Source organism: Coregonus clupeaformis, chromosome 7, assembly GCF_020615455.1.
Source record: "Coregonus clupeaformis isolate EN_2021a chromosome 7, ASM2061545v1, whole genome shotgun sequence".
In the NCBI taxonomy this organism is placed as follows: domain Eukaryota; kingdom Metazoa; phylum Chordata; class Actinopteri; order Salmoniformes; family Salmonidae; genus Coregonus; species Coregonus clupeaformis.
The window spans coordinates 21636737-21658451 of NC_059198.1; the positions used below are offsets into that span (position 1 = coordinate 21636737).

General features: G+C 44.0%; 2 protein-coding genes across 2 annotated transcripts; one reads left to right on the forward strand and one right to left on the reverse strand.

The window, feature by feature from the left end:
* Positions 1-134: 134 nt before the first annotated feature.
* On the reverse strand, positions 135-7492 carry LOC121569029 (protein Tob2-like). The gene is made up of 2 exons (XM_041879614.2): positions 7295-7492; positions 135-3746 (listed from the first exon to the last, which is right to left on the reverse strand). The coding sequence occupies exon 2, from the start codon at positions 3468-3470 to the stop codon at positions 2253-2255; it is 1218 nt and encodes a 405-aa protein (XP_041735548.1). The 5' UTR covers positions 3471-3746; positions 7295-7492; the 3' UTR covers positions 135-2252.
* A 1642-nt stretch (positions 7493-9134) lies between these two features.
* LOC121569028 (aconitate hydratase, mitochondrial-like) lies at positions 9135-21635 on the forward strand. The gene is made up of 16 exons (XM_041879613.2): positions 9135-9210; positions 10510-10652; positions 10901-11159; positions 11595-11687; positions 14200-14358; positions 14498-14648; positions 14817-14921; positions 15073-15164; positions 15278-15383; positions 15588-15745; positions 15841-16026; positions 16130-16408; positions 16658-16849; positions 17326-17458; positions 17869-17990; positions 18110-21635. The coding sequence occupies exons 1-16, from the start codon at positions 9175-9177 to the stop codon at positions 18239-18241; spliced, it is 2346 nt and encodes a 781-aa protein (XP_041735547.1). The 5' UTR covers positions 9135-9174; the 3' UTR covers positions 18242-21635.
* Positions 21636-21715: the final 80 nt, after the last annotated feature.

Consider the following 21715-nt stretch of genomic DNA (forward strand, 5'->3'; position numbering starts at 1 on the left):
AAGGAACAGGAATCTTACAAGTTATCAGACTGCCCTTAGAAACACACAGACTGAGAATGATGCTGTCAGACTCTCTCTCTCTATCCACCCATTGTAAACATTAATCGGAGTCTTCAAAAACCCAATTTAACAAATTACATTTACCCGTCTTTTATTGGACAGATTCTGTACAAGGTACAATACACATTCAATACTTTATTTTCTACATCTTTATTTTTAGTCCCAACTTGCATATATATTTATAGTTATTTTTTGGTAAAAATAACTTCAACACATAACTAAACAAAGGAAACCTGAACATAAGAAATATATACATATTCCTATTGTTATAATATATATCTCTATCTCTTACCTTTACAAATGTACTTAATTACTTGTGAAAAACACAGGAAAAATATAGAAAATGTAAAATAAATTACAAATGTAAAAATGCACCCTTCCCTCACAACCATTACATTTATAAAAGAGATCTGACCCTCCCCTCCCAACCCCTGGAAGCAAAAAAAAAAGAAACACCATTTTAATGACTGCATACATGCATATGACCGACTGTCACACAGCAATTACCAGTGTGAGCACAAGTCAAGGGTCCTTAGGTTAGGTTATACACAGATGTTTATGGGCACAATCTAGATAACATTCAGATGATGGCTAGGGACACGTTCCCCTTCCCATTTTATCCAAATACAAATCTCATCGTGACAGAACCAACATTTCCTAGCAGATGCAGCTGTAACATAATGGGCCAATATAAGAAAGACAAAGAAAATGAACGTTTAGCTCCTAACATGACTGGGGGGAATCACATGGCATCTATTGCCCAATAATATAAAGTGCTGGATGTCTCAAAAGGAAAGGTGAGGTTAGGGGGCTGCCTGAACCCTGGTGACATACCAGCCCCCTCTATTACCTATATGGAGCCAGGGTATCACCACCTTCAATATGAGAATGATCTGACATGGCATCATAAAGTGACAAAAACACAGGTTTAGGTAACATTCATAGTCCTGGAAATTGAAATGGAAAACAGCTTTCATTATATGATTCTGGTCTCCCACTGCAGCAGCAACTGGAACAGATAATTAAGGGAATAAAGATCAGGGGAGCTAGCATGAGCCATTGGCTGCAATGCCACTGAAGCTCTACAGAAACATGCTCCGGGTTTTAAAGTGTCAGTCTAAAGCCATTGCACCCAAGATGATAAAAGGTGGTAAAACGTAATCGATGCCCCTGCCTCGCCATCCCTTTTTTCCTCTCCCGTCCTCCTCCTTTCCCTGCAGAGTAAGACCTCTCCTTCATAGTCAAAGTCACGCTAAGCCATTTATCACAATCCCCATTGCTTAACTGCATCCCATCCCCTTCCAACAACGCCCGTTCACCTTCACACACTGCTGACAGATTCTATGGGCCTGTGTGTGTGTGTGTGTCTGTGTGGGAGTGTGCATGAGTGTGTGTGTTTGGGAGATTGGTACATCGGATATAATGAAGACAAAGATCAACTTCCCTCTCACGTTCACCAAGGTTTGCTGACCTCCCTGGCAGTAATTCTTCCTGTCATGACAGATACATTTCCTCATACCCTGCACATTCAACCCTCCCTATTCCCAAGACACTACACACAGGCTCCCTTTCTTAGCATGTTCCATGAACACATTTCAGAGCTGATGAATGGCAAATACTGATTCCTCACGCCAAACAGATTCCGACATGGTGTGTGATATGTTTCAAGGCTCTAGTAACAGGCCAACTATATTCACGATGACCATAAGCCACAGAAGAGCACATTTAACACTTGTTAGCATGAATAAGTCCTCACTAAAACAGCATAAACCCCACTGTGCATTTGTGGCAACTAAGGCCGAGCAGATTGCAAAGCGCTAAGCTTTCCAAAGCAATCTTACAGGACATTGGTCCATTTTCACAGCATGACAGTGAAGTGCAAAATACCTAACATGCTGCTGTCAATAGTCCAAAGCTGAAGGGCATTTTACTCAGTTGAACATTCAGTAAAAAAATAAAAATAAATGTCTGTGCAATAGGAGGCTGGTTACTCCTCTGGTTAGAGAGAAACTGAAATCAAAATCCTCAAAACAAAATCTGAACAGTAACGATGATATATTTAAATATATAGTGGAGGTTGTAGTAGTAATAAAACTAATTCTACGCTGTAGTATCACTAAGAACAATTTTCGAAAAAAAATACTTGAGCATTACTGCTCTACTGCTGCAACAGCAATACTCATCATAAAGGCTTAGTTGGCCAGCACCACAGGCTGGAAGGCCTGGCTGGGATATTGCAGGTTATACCCCCCTATACCCTCCACAAATGAGGGCTTCTCCATGTAAGAGATCCCACCGCTACCACCAATGATGCCAACAGCTGGACCAGGTGGGGGGCTAGAGAATGGGTCAAAGGAGGGGTGGGAGTGGGCGGGGTGAGGGTGCTGGAAGGGGCTCACGTGTGGTAGCATGGGTGGAGCATCATTGTCAAAGTAGAGGGGCCCTGGGGATGCTGGGTAAACAAACTCTTTGGCATTGGGGGAGAGCTGGCTGGGGATCTGACCCCCCAGGGAGTGCAGGGAGACAGAGAGGGGCTTGTGTTTCAGCAGCACTGGGGGAGAGATGTTAGTGGGGGAACGGGAGAGCATCCTCTGTGGCGGGGGCACGCCTATACCTGAGCTGCCAGCCGATCCGGAACCGCCACACTTCTTCATCTTGGTGGAGCCAAATTTAGTGGCAGCGAAACTGGCCGTGGTGAAGGTGATGGGCTGCAGCGGTGGACGGGTGCTGGGCAAGGCGGGCGTTGTCTGCTGAGAGGGGAGGTAAGGGAGTCCCCCACTTGGAGGGGAAGGTGTGGATGTGTTAGAGGAGTGGGCCGTTGGGTTCGTGGGTGTGCTGGAGCTGGGATAGCTGAAAAGCACTGGGCAGGATGAGGCCGAGAGAGGTGTGGGTGAGCTGGAGAGGGAAGGAAGGAGGACTGGAGATATCTGGCCTCCAATTGGAACAAACACCTGGGCCTCAGGGTTGAATCCTAAGATCTTTGCCTCCTCTACCTCCATGTCACCTTTACTCACTCCACTTACTACTTCCACCATTTCTCCTTCCCCACCTAAGCCGGGTGGATCCTCCAAGTACAGCACCTTAACGGCTCCCTTCTCCCCAATTTGGTAGGACACCTCATAGGGGTCGATCCACACACTCAGCTCTGGGGGGACATTGGCGCGCACTTCCTCTGTGTCCAGTCCGCTTCTCCTGGCAGCTAGCTCCACCACCGGGTCCCTGGGGGCCCCCAGGTGCAGGCAGCGGAAGGCAGAGCCCCGCAGAGGAGCTTCAGGGTACCAGTGGCCCTCATAGCGCGACACCAGTATCTGCTCCAACTCCTCCCCGAAGAGGTCAGCACGACGACGGGGCAGTTTGTTGTACAGGTAGGACACAATGAAATTGAGAGCTACCTTTACCTCTAGGTGCATGACTGTACCTGGCCAATGCAGTTTGGATAGCCAAGTTTTCAAATCAAGTCCAAGATGAGCCAATACTGGAACAGTTATCTCTGGCTTGTAGAAATCTGATGTTTTTTCTCCACTACATGTAATGCAGGTAAGTTGAAGTTCGGCAGAATCTTTAAACCCTTTCCTGTGTGGTCAACATGGACAGACTTGGTGGCCAGGAGGCCAAAAACTAGTCCAACCAGTTGTTTTCAGTTGCCAGGTAACAAGACTTGCCAGGTAACGTGATGAAGAGTCCAACTGGGGGAAAAATAAAAACATGGGGTTAGTCCTAGGGAGGTAAAAGGCAGACAAATAAACTCAGCAAAAAAAGAAACGTCCTCTCACTGTCAACTGCGTTTATTTTCCGCAAACGTAACATGTGTAAATATTTGTATGAACATAACAAGATTCAACAACAGACATAAACTGAACAAGTTCCACAGACATGTGACTAACAGAAACTGAATAATGTGTCCCTGAACAAAGGGGCGGGGGGCGGGGGGGTGTGTCAAAATCAAAAGTAAGTGTCAGTATCTGGTATTGCCACCAGCTGCATTAAGTACTGCAGTGCATCTCCTCCTCATGGACTGCACCAGATTTGCCAGTTCTTGCTGTGAGATGTTACCCCACTCTTCCACCAAGGCATCTGCAAGTTCCCTGACATTTCTGGGGGGAATGGCCCTAGCCCTCACCCTCCGATCCAACAAGTCCCAGACGTGCTCAATGGGATGGAGATCCGGGCTCTTCGCTGGCCATGGCAGAACACTGACATTCCTGTCTTGCAGGAAATTACGCACAGAACGAGCAGTATGGCTGGTGGCATTGTCATGCTGGAGGGTCATGTCAGAATGAGCCTGCAGGAAGGGTGCCACATGAGGGAGGAGGATGTCTTCCCTGTAATGCACAGCGTTGAGATTGCCTGCAATGACAACAAGCTCTGTCCGATGATGCTGTGACACACCGCCCCAGACCATGACGGACCCTCCAAATCGATCCCGCTCCAGATACAGGCCTTGTTGTAACGCTCATTCCTTCGACGATAAACGTGAATCCGACCATCATCCCTGGTGAGACAAAACCGCGACTCGTCAGTGAAGAGCACTTTTTGCCAGTCCTGTCTGCTCCAGCGACGGTGGGTTTGTGCCCATAGGCGACATTGTTGCTGGTGATGTCTGGTGAGGACCTGCCTTACAACAGGCCTACAAGCCCTCAGTCCAGCCTCTCTCAGCCTATTGCGGACAGTCTGCGCACTGATGGAGGGATTGTGCGTTCCTGGTGTAACTCGGGCAGTTGTTGTTGCCATCCTGTACCTGCCCCGCAGGTGAGATGTTCGGATGTACCGATCCTGTGCAGGTGTTGTTACACGTGGTCTGCCACTGCGAGGACGATCAGCTGTCCGTCCTGTCTCCCTGTAGCGCTGTCTTAGGCGTCTCACAGTACGGACATTGCAATTTATTGCCCTGGCCACATCTGCAGTCCTCATGCCTCCTTGCAGCATGCGTAAAGCATGTTCACACAGATGAGCAGGGACCCTGGGCATCTATCTTTTGGTGTTTTTCCAGAGCAGAAAGGCCTCTTTAGTGTCCTAGGTTTTCATAACTGTGACCTTAATTGCCTACCATCTGTAAGCTGTTAATGTCTTCACGACCGTTCCACAGGTGCATGTTTATTTATTGTTTATGGTTCATTGAACAAGCACGGGAAACAGTGTTTAAACCCTTTACAATTAAGATCTGTGAAGTTATTTGGATTTTTACGAATTATCTTTGAAAGACAGGGTCCTGAAAAGGGGACATTTATTTTTTTGCTGAGTTTAGGTTCAACAGAAGGGATAGTGAGAGAGTTAATTGGTTAGCTAGCCAACGTGGAGGGGGTGTAACAGATGCCGTGATCGAGGCAGAAATCCATGATAATCTGCAATCCCTCAGCTGTCACTTCTGCCAGATGCTCAACTACTCAGGATTACACAATTAGAGAAAGTTCCAAATCAAACAGTGTAAGTGCGAGAGTAGGCTGTGGGTGTACAGTTCACATGTAGGCATGTATTGCATACTGTGAATGGCAGGGTACTGGCTACAGTGCATGAAGGACACCATTTCCCACCATGCAGCATTATTAACGTCATCACAACATGTGCAATACATAGTCCACCTACGCATCATAAACATTGCACTCAGTCACAACCAGCACAAGGAGGGTTTCAGCAGCCAGGATTACCCAGAAAGCTACATTTTTATCTACGAGAACATGGGTATAATGTATGCATCAAGGACGATGAATGCTATATTGTGAATCAGATTAGGTTGACCAAGAAAATATCATTATTGATATGAGATATAGCTACTCTGTTTGCATGCAGAATATTGCATAGATGGCTACCAGATGGGCAAGAACAAGACACAATCGGACTTGTCTTGTTATTTAAGACAGTGTTTCACTTGTGTTAAATCTATGAAGAAACTAATTTGGAGAAGTGTGAAACTGTTCAATAGGAGATGTTTGGAAGATAGCAAACAAACCTCCAAAGATGTTCACTAACATTAGGTGGCAAAACCAGACTTTTGACTCTTACCTTTGACTAAATTTAAACCAATGATAATCAAGTTTACAGTATATCTTCGAAAAGCATTAACCACCATAGTCATTTCCAATATCCAATGTCATTCAATGTCAACCCTACAAATCTGTTCTTTCATGCCAAATGCAGCTGGGACTTTATGTACAGTACACAGTAAAACCTGTCATGGATCAAAATGGATCCTAGTTGTTAATTTTTACAATTGACCTATAGTGCATATACTGTATTATTTAATGCAACATTATTCAACCATGAACATGTTTGTTTATCATAGTTGTGACCTACTACTAAGTAGACTACACAATCCAACAGTAGGTTACATGGCCTAATCTGATTAAATAGTTATTGACATATTGTTTACAGTGCATCATCATCACCACAATAAAGCACACCTTTGTCCACTCATTGTAACAATGTAGCTTATTCAAGTGAATACTATACTTGCATATAGTAACAGAACACATTTCCTTAATTGATTTATGGGCAGGTAGCCTAATAATAAAGAATTTTAAAAAGAGAAAAAGTAGCAACCATGGATGTTGATGATAAGGGGTGTGAAAACAATATGTAGGCCAACTTCGTTAACTCAAGCAAAACAATAGGCTACAGTAAAGCAATAGAGTGATGTTGTGCAATGTGAAGACAGAGTAGCCTATATGGTTTTGAAGTGCCGTGGTGAAGCCTATCCCAAAGGTCCAATAATTACTTTATCCCAAAGGTCCAATAATAATTAATTAATCTCCATGATGGCAATTCCACCTTTAAGCAATAAGGACACATATGATACTCTTATTCTAACAAACTGGAATCCCTTACAAATTGGCACTGTAAATAAATTATAAGGAGACTAATAAAGTGGTAAATGTTGCAGTCTCATGTCATTATATCGACTGATGAGCAGGACTACAACAGCTCAAGAATAAATTGGTCCTGCCCGAAAACAGGAAGAAATGATTAGCTGTATATGAGAAGAATAAATACAACTTGACTCTCAGATACGAGTTTGATGGGTTTTCCGTCTAAAAAACAAACAACAGAATCTAAAATGGATGACAGAACCAATTACAGATTCAGTTTCTCAAAAGGCAGGGCATCTTTGGAGAGTCGTAAAGCCTCTTAGATTAAATCATGAGGATCCACAATCTAGCCAAATGTACCGTTATGGCTGATATATAAAAATGTATGTCAATGCCATACATGTTTATATGCGGACGCTGTGAATACTTACTAATGCAGCTTGTGTTCAGTTCAGGCGCTTTTAATTCCCGTATTTTACATTGAATTTGAAGGTGATGTGGCTTTTCAAAGTAGTTGTTTAGAAGCAGATATAATGTCGTGTGTTAAATGGGTCTTGAACTGTATGTTCTTCAGAGGGTCTCCATTCCCACAACTGACAGGTTGACTAAAACTGCCCTAGCAAACTTTACTGTTTGACAACCTTGCGCATTTATACAGGACCAATTCGCCAACACCCCCTGTTCTGTGACGTTGGTCTGAATAGGGACTACTTTCTTACATTTTACATTTACATTTTTAGTCATTTAGCAGACTTCTTGATACTATTGTAATGTATATTATCAAATAAACTCATACACACCAAGGAGAGAATAGTCGACCCTCATTAATAAGCCTATAGTTTCAAAAATAAGTAAATAATATGAAATAGGCTACGGTTTATTGAGGATTGCAAATGCTGGTAGATATGATTGAACATATTGGTATGAACAATGGTGGTAAATAATCAAATGCATTTTCCAACTTATGACCGACACAATTACATCCATGGTTCTGCAAAACCAGAACGCGACATCCTAGTTCAGTTGGCGAACGGATATTTGTAACTCCAAGTAAGTACTGTGCCATTGCTAAAAATACAAGCGGTGATAGCAACAGAGTCCCTATTGGCTGAGAAGGGGGAGGACCCGTATTTTACTGGGCTGCAAGGGTGTCCAGTCAGCAAGTAAGTGATATGACGTTTTGCATGAGTTGTGGGTAATGTCGTTCCAACCAGATAGAGTACTGAAAGACAAGTTATTTACAATATTTACGTGAACTTCCTGCTGAGATATATATATATTTTTTTTTTGTTCTTTTCATTTTAGCAGACGCTCTTATCCAGAGCCTTGTTTTGGAAAATTATCCTGCAGGTGAAATTACATTAGGCTGTAAAGTTACCATATAATATTAGATATTTAGCAGACACTTTTATCCAGAGCAACTTACAGTTTGTGAGTGCATACATTTTCATATTGGCCCCCCTTGGGAATCAAACCTACAACCCTGGCGTTGCAAACGCCATGCTCTACCAACTGAGCTACATGGTTTCTACTTTTTTCTACTTTCTCCCCCAGAGTGTACCCTACTTTTCAAACATCAATAATTGTTTTCTGACTGTTTATATAATTGTGTAGTTATTTAAATTTGATTTTGTATACTATATCTTTGAATATGCAACAACAATCTATAGCCACATTTCACATAAGGAGAGTGATTAAAAAGGAAAATATTTGGACACATCATTGGTCCAGAACCAGGACAGGTGCTGGAAGAAATATACTGAGTAATGAGTATTCTTGAAAGTAATTCATGAATTTTTAAAAATGGATTCCAAGTTCTCTGTCAAAATATCTTCTTCAGGACCTTCATCATATTACTGCTGTGCCACATCACAGTCATTGTCTTCAGTGGTTTTGTCAGAATATACATACGCTATTATGTAAATATGTCCAATTAATTTGCATCAGTAAAACTCACAGACCCTTTTAAACAGTAAAGGTGCATAAACTGTATGCTAACTATGTGCAGAGTTTATTATAGGGAGCCCACGAGTTCATTATGGGGTGCTGATTTGACAACAACCTTACAGATAAGTACCAAACAAAAACATAAACTCAGTCATTGTGTATATCTTACACTATTGCAACCACTTTGACAATTGTATTCAAATATTATATTTGGACTTTGTCTTATTAGATTCGGTCAAATGATTCACAGAGGTATACACTTGTACACAGTTTTAATACACCTGTCAGGATAAAAATAATAAAGACATTTAAATTAGGGTTCCTGACGTCACCTGACAGAAACACATCTTAGTCAGTGAACAAAATGGCGTCTTACTGTAGGACTGTCACTCGGCTTCGGGTAAGTAAAACGTTATTTTATATTAGTAAATATATTCAACACTAAACATCAAGTATAGATTTTCAGTAAAAAATGAATTACAAGATATTACTGTCCACAACGAACTTAAAAAAAAATATATATATATATATATATATATAGTAAACAATCCATCTCAGCGGCTGTCGTTTGGTCACTGTGTCCCAGTCGAGACTGTTACTAACTAGTACTCCATGCAACGGCTACAAGTTAGTCTGGGAAGTGCACAATAACGCTTTATCTATAATGCTGGTTTACAGTACAATGTGTTGTCGAAATGCACTAAATTGAATGCTTTATATTGCACCAACTGTCCAGCTGTTTGCAAGGTGATTCAAGGTTACTGAAGTTTTTAAGTGCGCACTTGTCTGGTTTCCACACTTAATAACAGATTTAGTCAAATCACGGTGTCAGACAATGCGGCACCAAATTAAGCAATTAATCGAACATGAGATGGTCTTATAGAAACCTCATGAAATTATCTGAATGGACACTGTCCAATACTGTTTTGCTACGTCTATAAAAGATATGTGACCAAGGGCCTGCTAATATGAGGTAGATTTTATATTTGATTCGGCAAATTAACATTACAGATTTTTGGTACATTCTCAGTTGGTTGTGATATTCCATTTGTTTACATCTTTCCACTCTAAATAATCAGGCCTATAGGTTGATTCAAATTAAGCCTGTCTGTCTAACATGAGTTAACATGTTGAGGACGATTGGCTGTGTTGATGCAATATTGAAAATCATAGCTAGATTAGACTACTTGAGCTGTCACAAAATTAGCTGTTCTAATGTGTAGGGAGTAGGTGTCTCTTTTAGGGCTAAATACAAACACTAACTTACCCAACACTTAGGCTACTCATTCTAAACTTTAGGTGATGTGTGTTTTGGGGAAATGAGAGCCTGACAAGTAGCTGGCTGACATATTGTTTACTTAGTTAGTGTAATGCAATACTATTCTCTTTACTTGATTAATATTGCTGTCAGTCTCCATTGTGTGAGGTGATGGAACATGAAAGTCACATGGAGATCACGCAGATTGTAGATAAGTCATTTTATGGTGGCCTTTTTTAACTGTCTCTTTGATTGGGCTTTGAGATTCTTTAACCACCATGTTAAAAAAAACGCAGTGGAACTGGCTTTGAGGTCCAGAGTTGAGTTTGAGGGGACTAGGTCCTATGTTTGCAATGATTAGGAACTTTAAAGCCCCTGTATCCTCTTCCATGATGATGATGTTTCCAAGTTTGATGTATCATTACTAAAAATGTCCTTTAGCTTGTCCTTGGAGAAGGGGCAAGACGTCTCCATGTCTCGGCAGCCTTCAACGCCAAGGCCAAGGTGGCCATGAGCCGATTTGAGCCTGGCACCAACATCAACTATGAGAAGCTGCATGAGAACATCGACATTGTGCGCAAGAGGTCAGTAACTGCCTTTCCAACCTCACACCCAGCGTTCCTCTGTTTACAACCACTACTACTGACATTGCAACTGCTCACTAAATCCTTTGACATTTAGCGTGTTGACTTCTTATGGTCAGCAACACTGGCCACACCGAGCTAACTTTAGATTAGAAAGCATTCCTCCTAGTGAGTTAACCTTTTACTGTATTTTAAGAGTTAAATCCTAACCACACTGTCCTCCCATCCCCGCCCTCATCTCACCTCAGGCTCAATCGCCCCCTCACTTTGTCAGAGAAGATCGTGTACGGTCACCTGGATGACCCCGTGGGCCAGGACATCGCCAGGGGGCGCACTTACCTGCGGCTGCGTCCGGACCGTGTGGCCATGCAGGACGCCACGGCCCAGATGGCCATGCTACAGTTCATCAGCAGCGGCCTGCCCAAGGTGGCCGTGCCCTCAACCATCCACTGTGACCACCTGATTGAGGCACAGATCGGAGGGGTCGAGGACCTAAAGAGGGCGAAGGTCAGTAGGGAGCAGAGGAAACTCAAGGGGCTGTCCAGTTGTTTTTGGGCTGTCCAGCTGATTTCTGTTGGTTGAGATCTAGGGTGTTCTACAGAGGGATACTCTTTTCCATGGTATCAGGAGTTCCTAGGGGTAACCGAAAGTATTGCGTTGGGGCCAAGATGAGCCATATGAGAGGGAATGTTGGTTAACTGCTACACACACATGACATATTTTTAGACAAAGAGAAGCCCTGAGGAATATTTAGCATGGGTGACACTTACTACATCCAATTGCACAGAGGTCAAATTGAGTAACATGGATTAAAGGGGGAATTAAGGTCTGCAGCCAAATATGTGCTGTGACAGTTACATAAAGGGGACTACCAGCTGAAAATATATTCTCCTCAACTCAACTGACACCCCAACCCCTTCCCACTTGTCCTTTTTAATCCAGGAAGTGAATCAGGAGGTTTACAATTTCCTGGCGACAGCTGGAGCCAGGTATGGAGTTGGCTTCTGGAAACCAGGCTCTGGAATCATTCACCAGGTACCGGTACAATAAATGGTAACTGGTCAGATTGAGCTGCCATGAGACTAATTTGTATTTGGACAATATCCACTTCTGAAATTAGACTAACAACTAGATTAGAGTTCAGGAATACTGCTGTGAAACGAGTAGCAGAATACATTGTTACAGGACTGTTTTGCTAGCACAGACTGGAACATGTTCCGGGATTCTTCAGACAGCATTGAGGAGTACACCACATCAGTCACTGGCTTCATCAATAAGTGCATCGATGATGTCGTCCCCACAGTGACCGTACGTACATACCCCAACCAGAAGCCATGGATTACAGGAAACATCCGCACTGAGCTAAAGAGTAGAGCTGCCGCTTTCAAGGAACGGGACTCTAACCCGGACGCTTATAAGAAATCCCGCTATGCCCTCCGACGAACCATCAAACAGGCAAAGAGTCAATACAGGATTAAGATTGAATCGTACTACACTGGCTCTGACGCTCGTCGGATGTGGCAGGGCTTGAAAACTATTACAGACTACAAAGGGAAGCACAGCCGCGAGCTGCCCAGTGACACAAGCCTACCAGACGAAGCTAAACCACTTCTATGCTCGCTCGAGGCAAGCAACACTGAAGCATGCATGAGAGCACCAGCTGTTCCGGATGACTATTTGATCACGCTCTCCGTAGCCGATGTGAGTAAGACTTTTAAGCAGGTCAACATTCATAAGGCCGCAGGGCCAGACGGATTACCAGGACGTGTACTCCGAGCATGTGCTGACCAACTGGCAAGTGTCTTCACTGACATTTTCAACATGTCCCTGACTGAGTCTGTAATACCAACATGTTTCAAGCAGACCACCATAGTCCCCATGCCCAAGGACTCTAAGATAACCTGCCTAAATGACTACCGACCCGTAGCACTGACGTCTGTAGCCATGAAGTGCTTTGAAAGGCTGGTCATGGCTCACATCAACAGCATTATCCCAGAAACCCTAGACCCACTCCAATTTGCATACCGCCCCAACAGATCCACAGATGATGCAATCTCTATTGCATTCCACACTGCCCTTTCCCACCTGGATAAGAGGAACACCTACGTGAGAATGCTATTCATTGACTACAGCTCAACATTCAACACCATAGTGCCCTCTAAGCTCATCACTAAGCTAAGGATCCTGGGACTAAACACCTCCCTCTGCAACTGGATCCTGGACTTCCTGACGGGCCGCCCCCAGGTGGTAAGGGTAGGTAACAACACATCTGCCACACTGATCCTCAACACGGGGGCCCCTCAGGGGTGCGTGCTCAGTCCCCTCCTGTACTCTCTGTTCACCCATGACTGCATGGCCAGGCACGACTCCAACACCATCATTAAGTTTGCCGACGACACAACAGTGGTAGGCCTGATCACCGACAACGATGAGACAGCCTATAGGGGAGGAGGTCAGAGACCTGGCCGTGTGGTGCCAGGACAACAACCTCTCCCTCAACGTGACCAAGACAAAGGAGATGATTGTGGACTACAGGAAAAAAAAGAGGACTGAGCACGCCCCCCATTCTCATCGACGGGGCTGTAGTGGAACAGGTTGAGAGCTTCAAGTTCCTTGGTGTCCACATCACCAACGAACTATCATGGTCCAAACACACCAAGACAGTCGTGAAGAGGGCACGACAAAGCCTATTTCCCCTCAGGAGACTGAGAAGATTTGGCATGGGTCCTCAGATCCTCAAAAAATTCTACAGCTGCACCATCGAGAGCATCCTGACTGGTTGCATCACCGCCTGGTATGGCAACTGCTTGGCCTCCGACCGCAAGGCACTACAGAGGGTAGTGCGTACGGCCCAGTACATCACTGGGGCCAAGCTTCCTGCCATCCAGGACCTCTATACCAGGCGGTGTCAGAGGAAGGCCCTCAAAATTGTCAAAGACTCCAGCCACCCTAGCCATAGACTGTTTTTCTCTGCTACCGCACGGCAAGCGGTACCGGAGTGCCAAGTCTAGGTCCAAAAGACTTCTCAACAGCTTCTACCCCCAAGCCATAAGACTCCTGAACAGCTAATCATGGCTACCCGGACTATTTTCACTGCCCCCCCACCCCATCCCTTTTACGCTGCTGCTACTCTGTTAATTATTTATGCATAGTCACTTTAACTCTACCCACATGTACATATTACTTCAACTACCTCAACTAGCCGGTGCCCCCGCACATTGACTCTGCACCGGTACCCCCTGTATATATAGCCTCCCTACTGTTATTTTATTTTACTTCTGCTCTTTTTTTCTCAACACTTTTTTTGTTGTTTTATTTTTACTTTTTTTGTTAAAAATAAATGCACTGTTGGTTAAGGGCTGTAAGTAAGCATTTCACTGTAATGTCTGCACCTGTTGTATTCGGCGCATGTGACCAATACAATTTGATTTGATTGTTCACTCATGATATCAAACCTGTTATACATTCAGATCTTGACGTTATTGAGCTCAATATGTCAAATGATTGTTGTGCATTGGCTAACAGAGATGTCACTCACCCTTGACAGATAATTCTAGAGAACTATGCCTACCCAGGAGTCCTGCTGATTGGCACAGACTCCCACACACCTAATGGGGGCGGCCTGGGCTCCATCTGCATTGGAGTGGGTGGCGCTGACGCTGTGGACGTCATGGCTGGTATCCCATGGGAGCTCAAGTGTCCCAATGTGAGCTGCTATGACAGTGAACCAACTCACTACATTCTCTTCACCCACTCATTTATCTCTCTTTCTGTATCTATCTCCTTCATACATGTATAAAAATACGGACCTTTCACAAATGTAGTAATAACTCCCTCTCCATCAGGTGATTGGAGTGAAGCTGACTGGTAGTCTATCGGGCTGGACCTCTCCCAAGGATGTTATCCTGAAGGTGGCTGGGATCCTGACAGTGAAGGGGGGCACAGGAGCCATTGTGGAGTACCATGGCCCAGGCGTCAACTCCATTTCCTGCACCGGTGAGGCCAAAAGATAGTAAGGTTTACCTGAACTAGTGAGTAAACTAATCTACGCTATTTGTTTTAACAATCTGCTTGTTTCAGTTGAGTTCGTCCAGTGGTTTGGTCTTGATTTGGTGCTAGTTTGCTTAGAAACTTGATGTGACTTTTCCCACCTCCTGGCTACAGGTATGGCAACTATCTGCAACATGGGAGCTGAAATTGGTGCCACCACCTCTGTTTTCCCCTTCAACCACCGCATGAAGACTTACCTGAATAAGACTGGACGTGCAGGTTAGAACGCACAATAAGACATTCTGGAATATTCTTAAAGCCCTTTATTTCACAATCCATTCAGTGTCAGTCTCACAGCCACTGTTACACATACAGCATAGCCCCTTAGCATTTTTGTATTCTCTTTCGGACTTTTTCCATCTACTCTCAGACATCGCTGCCCTGGCTGACGAGTATAAGGATGACTTGGTCCCTGACACGGGCTGCAAGTACGACCAGGTCATTGAGATCAACCTGAGTGAGGTGAGTCCACTCTGTTATTAGGCTGACATCCATTACATATTTATAGAATATATTCTCAAGGAATAACACACATTGTCAATGCTAACTGTGTGTCTGTCTTCTGTCCCTGGCAGCTGAAGCCCCATATCAACGGGCCCTTCACTCCTGACCTGGCCCACCCAGTGTCTGAGATCGGTGCTGTGGCTGAGAAGAACGGCTGGCCCCTGGAGGTCAAAGTGGGTCAGTATCACACGTTATCTTTAACACTCCCTTGAAAAGTATACATTTAGCTTTCTGTTAATATTCAAGAAAAGCCCTTTAAGAGAAAAGTACAGTAACATTTAATTATCATATATTTTCAGGCTTATTTACATGACTGTTAAAATCACCTGCGCTTCTCCGTTCTTACTCTGTTATTAACCTGATTCCCGGTGGTCCCACTAGGTCTGATTGGCAGCTGCACCAACTCCAGCTATGAGGACATGGGCCGCGCTGCTTCCCTGGCCAAGCAGGCCCTAGACAAAGGCCTGAAGTGCAAGGCCGCGTTCACCGTCACCCCCGGCTCTGAGCAGATCCGCGCCACCATCGAGAGGGATGGCTTTGTGAGTTCAAACCTTTTGGAAAAAGGTCCATTGCCAAACTAGTTGCCCTTTACTTGATTTGTAGGTACATTCTTATGTTTGTTTTTCTCCTTTAGTCTAAGATCCTGAGGGATGTGGGTGGGGTGGTCCTGGCTAACGCTTGTGGACCCTGCATTGGCCAGTGGGACAGGAAGGATGTGAAGAAGGGGGAGAAGAACACTATCGTCACCTCCTACAACAGGAACTTCACTTCCAGGAATGATGCCAACCCTGCCACTCATGCTTTCGTCACATCCCCTGAAGTACCAATAATCACAACACACACACACACTTCTTATATTATGATGTCCACATTATGTCCCCTTGTAACTAGCTGCCCTAATAACCCTCCCTCTTCCTATACAGATTGTCACAGCCATGGCCATCGCTGGTACCCTGAAGTTCGATCCTGAGACTGACTACCTCACCGCGGCCAATGGTGAGAAATTCAAGCTGGAGCCACCCAATGGCGACGAGCTGCCTGCCCGTGACTTTGACCCCGGCCAGGACACCTACCAACACCCCCCTGCCGAGAGCGGCTCCGTTATGGTGGACGTCAGCCCCACCAGCACCCGCCTGCAGCTGCTGGAGCCCTTTGACAAGTGGAACGGCAAGGACCTTGACGACCTGCAAGTGCTGATCAAGGTGAGGGAGGTGGAGAGGTGGATGACAAGACCGCTATATGATGAGGAAGGCCTCTTCTCACTGTTTGGCTGAGTTCTATCCTCCACCAAGGACCATGGTTGGAATTGAGATGCCTTCGATGGTGGCATTACTTTCTAATTATTAGAGACTTAGAAACCACTGAGTTGGCAGACAGTTGTTCAGGCATGTGGTGCTGCATTTAGATGGTCATTTACCCTACTGTCTCTTTTCTTCCTTCCTCTTCCGCAGGTGAAAGGCAAGTGCACCACAGACCACATCAGCGCCGCCGGCCCCTGGCTCAAGTTTCGCGGTCACCTCGACAACATCTCCAACAACATGCTCATCGGAGCAATCAACATCGAGAACGACGCAGTCAATAAGATCAAGAACCAGCTGACAGGAGAGTACGGGGGCGTGCCTGATGTGGCTCGCCACTACAAGGTGTGTCAGACATAGTAACTGACAGGAGAGGACCGAAAGAGGCTGTGGACTGTTGGGCTGTCCCAGAATCACAATATTTACATTAGAATCTGGGCGGCAGGTAGCTTAGTGGTTAAGAGCATTGTGCTAGTAACCGAAAGGTCGCTGGTTCTAATCCCTGATCCGACTAGGTGAAAAATCTGTCTGTGCCCTTGAGCAAGGCACTTAACCCTAATTGTTCCTGTAAGTCGCTCTGGATAAGAGCGTCTGCTAAATGACTAAAAAAGAATGACTAAGAAATTCGTGGTCCTCTGTAGCTCAGCTGGTAGAGCACGGCGCTTGTAACGCCAAGGTAGTGGGTTCGATCCCCGGGACCACCCATACACAAAAAAAATGTATGCATGCATGACTGTAAGTCGCTTTGGATAAAAGTGTCTGCTAAATGGCATATTATTATTATTATTATTATTATTAAATTCCCTCTCTGCTCCCTCCAGGCTAACGGTCTGTCGTGGGTGGTTGTGGGGGATGACAACTACGGGGAGGGCTCGAGCAGAGAGCACGCAGCCCTGGAGCCCAGACACCTGGGAGGCAGGGTCATCCTCGTCAAGAGCTTCGCCAGGATCCACGGTACGCTTACAGGTTACATGTGGAGGCACCGAGAGAGAGGGGAGGGTATATGGGTGTGGTGGGGCAAGTGGGTGGGTAGTATGAGAGGAAAAGCTTTTGGTGGGAACCTGCTCAATCTGAGACTATTTGTGTTGAGAGGGAGCTCATGTAGCTATCTTGAGACCCATTGCAAAAGAAGGGAAATATGGTTAGAAACAAGATCACCCACACACTTTGAATGTGCACATTGTTCTCTGACCTTGACTTGGCATGTAATGGATCTGCCCCGCTGTGGTAGAGGGCCTCTCTATTTACACAATGGAGCTCGATGCGAGCCAATTCCCCAAGCTCCCTCTTGTTCCCCACTTTCTGTTTTTTCTTTCAGTCTTGCTTTCTTTTCTCCTCATTGCCATTCTGTCCTCTTTTATCAGAGACCAACCTGAAGAAGCAGGGCATGCTGCCCTTGACCTTCGCCGACCCCACCGACTACGACAAAATCCGCCCCGACGACAAGATCTCCATCACAGGCCTCGCAACCTTTGCCCCCGGCAAGGTGAGCTTCATTGATCATTCAGCCTCCAAAATTACCGCCCTCCATATAATGGGGATGGGACTTGGTAGTATGTGTATTTTACACGGATGCCTTATAGGCCAGCTCTCTTTCTCCTCTAGCCCCTGAAGGGAGTGGTGAAGCACGGTGACGGCAGCCAGGACATCATCACCCTGAACCACACCTTCAACGAGAACCAGGTCGAGTGGTTCCACGCCGGCAGCGCCCTCAACAGGATGAAGGAGCTGCAGTAACTGAAGAGGGTGAAGGGGTCCGGAGGAGCACAGAGAGAGGCGGGCCTGGATATATTGAGGGGGAGGGGCTGCACAGAGGTGGGAAATGGGCGATAGCAGCCTGCCTATCGTTAACATACACACACACCCCATGTCGCTGTACAGATAAAATGCACACGCACACATGCATACAGGATTACTGTGAAAGCACTTTCCACACAGGTAGAGCTGTATACGCACACACGCTCTCACATAACACAGTCACAAGAACCCATGTCTTTGTTTCAGCATAGCATTTAAGTGTTCTCGTTCTAGGCAGCACTGCTCTTGTTGGCAGTACTCCCTGTTTGTGTAGAAATCACATTTGTCATGCTTCTTGCCATTGACTGTAGTGCTGCAGTATTCAATTCACTCCTACCTCACAAACACACAGCTAGCTCTCCATATCAGGTCTGTAGCTTGAATCCTGCTCACATTCCTTTACCTGTCATAGTTGATGTGTTAAACTGTTTACCTGGACCTCCACTTGTTCCCTCCAACACAGACAGCTGGTTAACCCAGTTGTACATTTAATTCACTGAATGTATCCCTTTCATTCCCAGGATTTGGAACTCTTCTTAGTTCAATATTACTGCTAGTGAAGATGAAAGTTAATATTTGTTTAGTTAGGTCCATCTATTGTCCACCATGGTTCTAGTGGGCCTCAGGATCTGCCGATTGTGACTGACCTGAATTGATACGTTTTAGTAATTGATTAGAGAGCAAGTCGCCTAACCTGGTTACCCAGGCCTAATAACTGTTCAGATAGTAGATTAAAGGCATCAATGGAACCATTAGATTCCGTGGCCCCAGGACCAGGTTGTAGTGCATAACTTTTTCTTTTTTTTGTAGGGTTTTCCTTTTCCGTCGTTTCTCTTGACCCGTAATCTATTTGAACCCACGGAATTTGGTATACTATTTGTCACTCCTTTGCATTCTACACTAACTCTCTACTGCTGCTTTCTCCACATGCTCCATTTGTTTCTACTTGAGGGCTATTGCATGAAATGATATCAGATCCTAGCAGCCCTTTTCTGTGTGTCTCTGTAGGTGGGAGTAAAATGCTACATACTGCTGTGTTGTACTAGTTTTTCCATTAATTTCCATGTGCGTGTCCATATGTGTTAGCTAGCTAATCAGACCATTGCCTGTCCATATCCCTGTCTGGTTTGGTGCTGCCCCTCTGTTCTTGCTAATTCCAGGGCACCACGCACAGCTTGAGGAGACCTCTTCTTACAAAATGAACGCACAATCTAGTGTCCAGACACCTGTACACTAACACTATATGTAGTAGTATTGTAGACACTCAGCCACACTTTCATTAATACATCGCAAACACTGCACTCCATAGCATCTTAAAGGAAGGGTGTGATTTAATTTGAAAGATGTTCAAGTTCCATAACAAAATAACTGAATACAATGACAAATGTATACCATTATCTGATTCAGGTTATTACATTTGGCTAAAACTCTTGCCATGTATCTACATTTTGCCACTTAAATGGTACATTGTGTGTTTGAGGATGTTGCAGCTAAGTCTTATAAAGTGTGACTGTTTTAAGTTGGCTTTGGGGGGGCCATGACCACCTATTCATTGCATTCGTTGTCTTCTCGTCACTAATTTACTTTAAAGTAATTTAGTGAGTTATAATCAAAGTATTCATGGGATTACTGTGGAGATTTGATTGGCTACTTCCATTAAATCCATTGGTCATGGTGCCAAGATTATTGTAATGTTGCTATCAAAGTTTATTTTCATGTCAGCTTATTTAGCTTGTCAGTGATGAACTGAAGATCTAACTGTCTGTTTTTGTAGTTGCAGTAGGGTGTGATGAAAGTAGAAATGCTATGCCTATTTTGTCCACGAGCATATGGTCTTCATTGACAATATATTCATAGATGAATGGCCATAGCTCCCAAAGTCAAACCCAAATATATTTAAAGGAACTTGGTTTGGGCCTATGTGTAAATTGTGATATAGTGGCACAATGTATAGAGGTGTTCATATGCACTATATTATACAATAGAGAGAGTGTGGGCAGGAGCTGCCTGGTTGAATGCAGAGCCTTTCGTTCTCTGAAACCCACTGTAACAAACAAATAATTTAATCTCCCATCAATTGTCTTTATTAAACTGAAGCCTAAAAGTGTTTTATATCTATTCCCCCTTCCCAATCTAAGGGTTTCACAACTAGTCAAACCACTAAACGAGTGGTTGGAGGTTTTAAATGAAAGGTAAATTATTGATGAAGCACTAAAGTAGGGTTGTCCTGTACGTCTCAATGTTTTGGAGCTCTTAGACCTGTGCTGTACAGTGGTCCGTCTTTGTATGTTGCTCCCAGGTGAAGGTTGGAGTTCTTTACAATGTAAAGGGAGAGACTAGTCAGGTGAGACATGTCTAGGTTTTGTTTTTAAATGATTTGAGAGATGCAGATGAAGGAACCCCTGATTTGAAACAGGATTTGCTCCAGATCGTTGCAACTTTAACCCATAGTTTATGTGATTTAGAGAACATTAACCAATTTATTATACACTGTCATAATTTATACTAATTCGTCATTTCCTCAACCTTAGCTAAGTTAACATGTTGCTGATCAATTCTCTCTGATCTGTCTACTGCAGTTAATCGCCAAAGATGCCTCATGAAAATGCTCCATTACATACTAAAACATAAGTGTTGTTACAGAAAGGTTTGCCATTGGTTTTGTTAGCAGAACTATGTTTCTTCATGTCAATGAACCCCATGTTTGAGTATGAAGAAGAACAGTGTAATGCCAGCAGCGTTCAAGTTTGTCAATTGTATTACTAAAGTAATTCATACATTCTTAACAAATTCACAAAAGTATTTAATGCATTCTCTAAATGGAACCATTCTGTGTACATTAATTCACAAATAACAGCCACCCATGAAGCAGTTTGCTTATACTGTGATGTAATATACAATATGTTGATCCCTGGTTCTGATCTGTGAGTTTCTGAAATGCTACTGTAACATGACAAAGCAAATACTTAATTGTACGCATTTTGTCCTCAGCAAAACCCAAACCTGCGTTTTGTAAACTGCTTTGTTTAATTGGCCTGGCTATTTATTTTCCATTTTGAAACACTGTCAATGTCATACTTCATAAAAATGCTTATTTTGTTCAGACACTGCAAACAATTAAATGCATAAACCCATTGACAGGCATTATTAATTTTCATGTAATCTCAAGTGGTGAATTCCGCTTCACTGATTCCATATATTTGTTTGATTTTAAAGTTGGTTTTGTATTAGGTGATTTGAATGCTTGCAGTTTCATAGCGTGCAAGAGTAAAAGAGATTTTAGGATATTTCCTGTGGTAAATGAATATTTAATAAAGATAAATGTTTGATCTAATTTCTTTTATTTTAAGTTTGTTAATTAAATAATTCAGCAGTTTATAGTTACTATACCAGTAATACAGTTAAAATACTACA

Excerpts from the sequence above, each read along its gene's own strand:
- LOC121569029 (XM_041879614.2), bottom strand. The coding sequence starts at position 3,470 with ATGCACCTAGAGGTAAAGGTAGCTCTCAATTTCATTGTGTCCTACCTG.
- LOC121569028 (XM_041879613.2), top strand. The coding sequence starts at position 9,175 with ATGGCGTCTTACTGTAGGACTGTCACTCGGCTTCGG. Across the intron at positions 9,211-10,509 it reads GGACTGTCACTCGGCTTCGG|CTTGTCCTTGGAGAAGGGGC; the intron begins GTAAGTAAAACG and ends AATGTCCTTTAG. Across the intron at positions 16,850-17,325 it reads ATGTGGCTCGCCACTACAAG|GCTAACGGTCTGTCGTGGGT; the intron begins GTGTGTCAGACA and ends TGCTCCCTCCAG.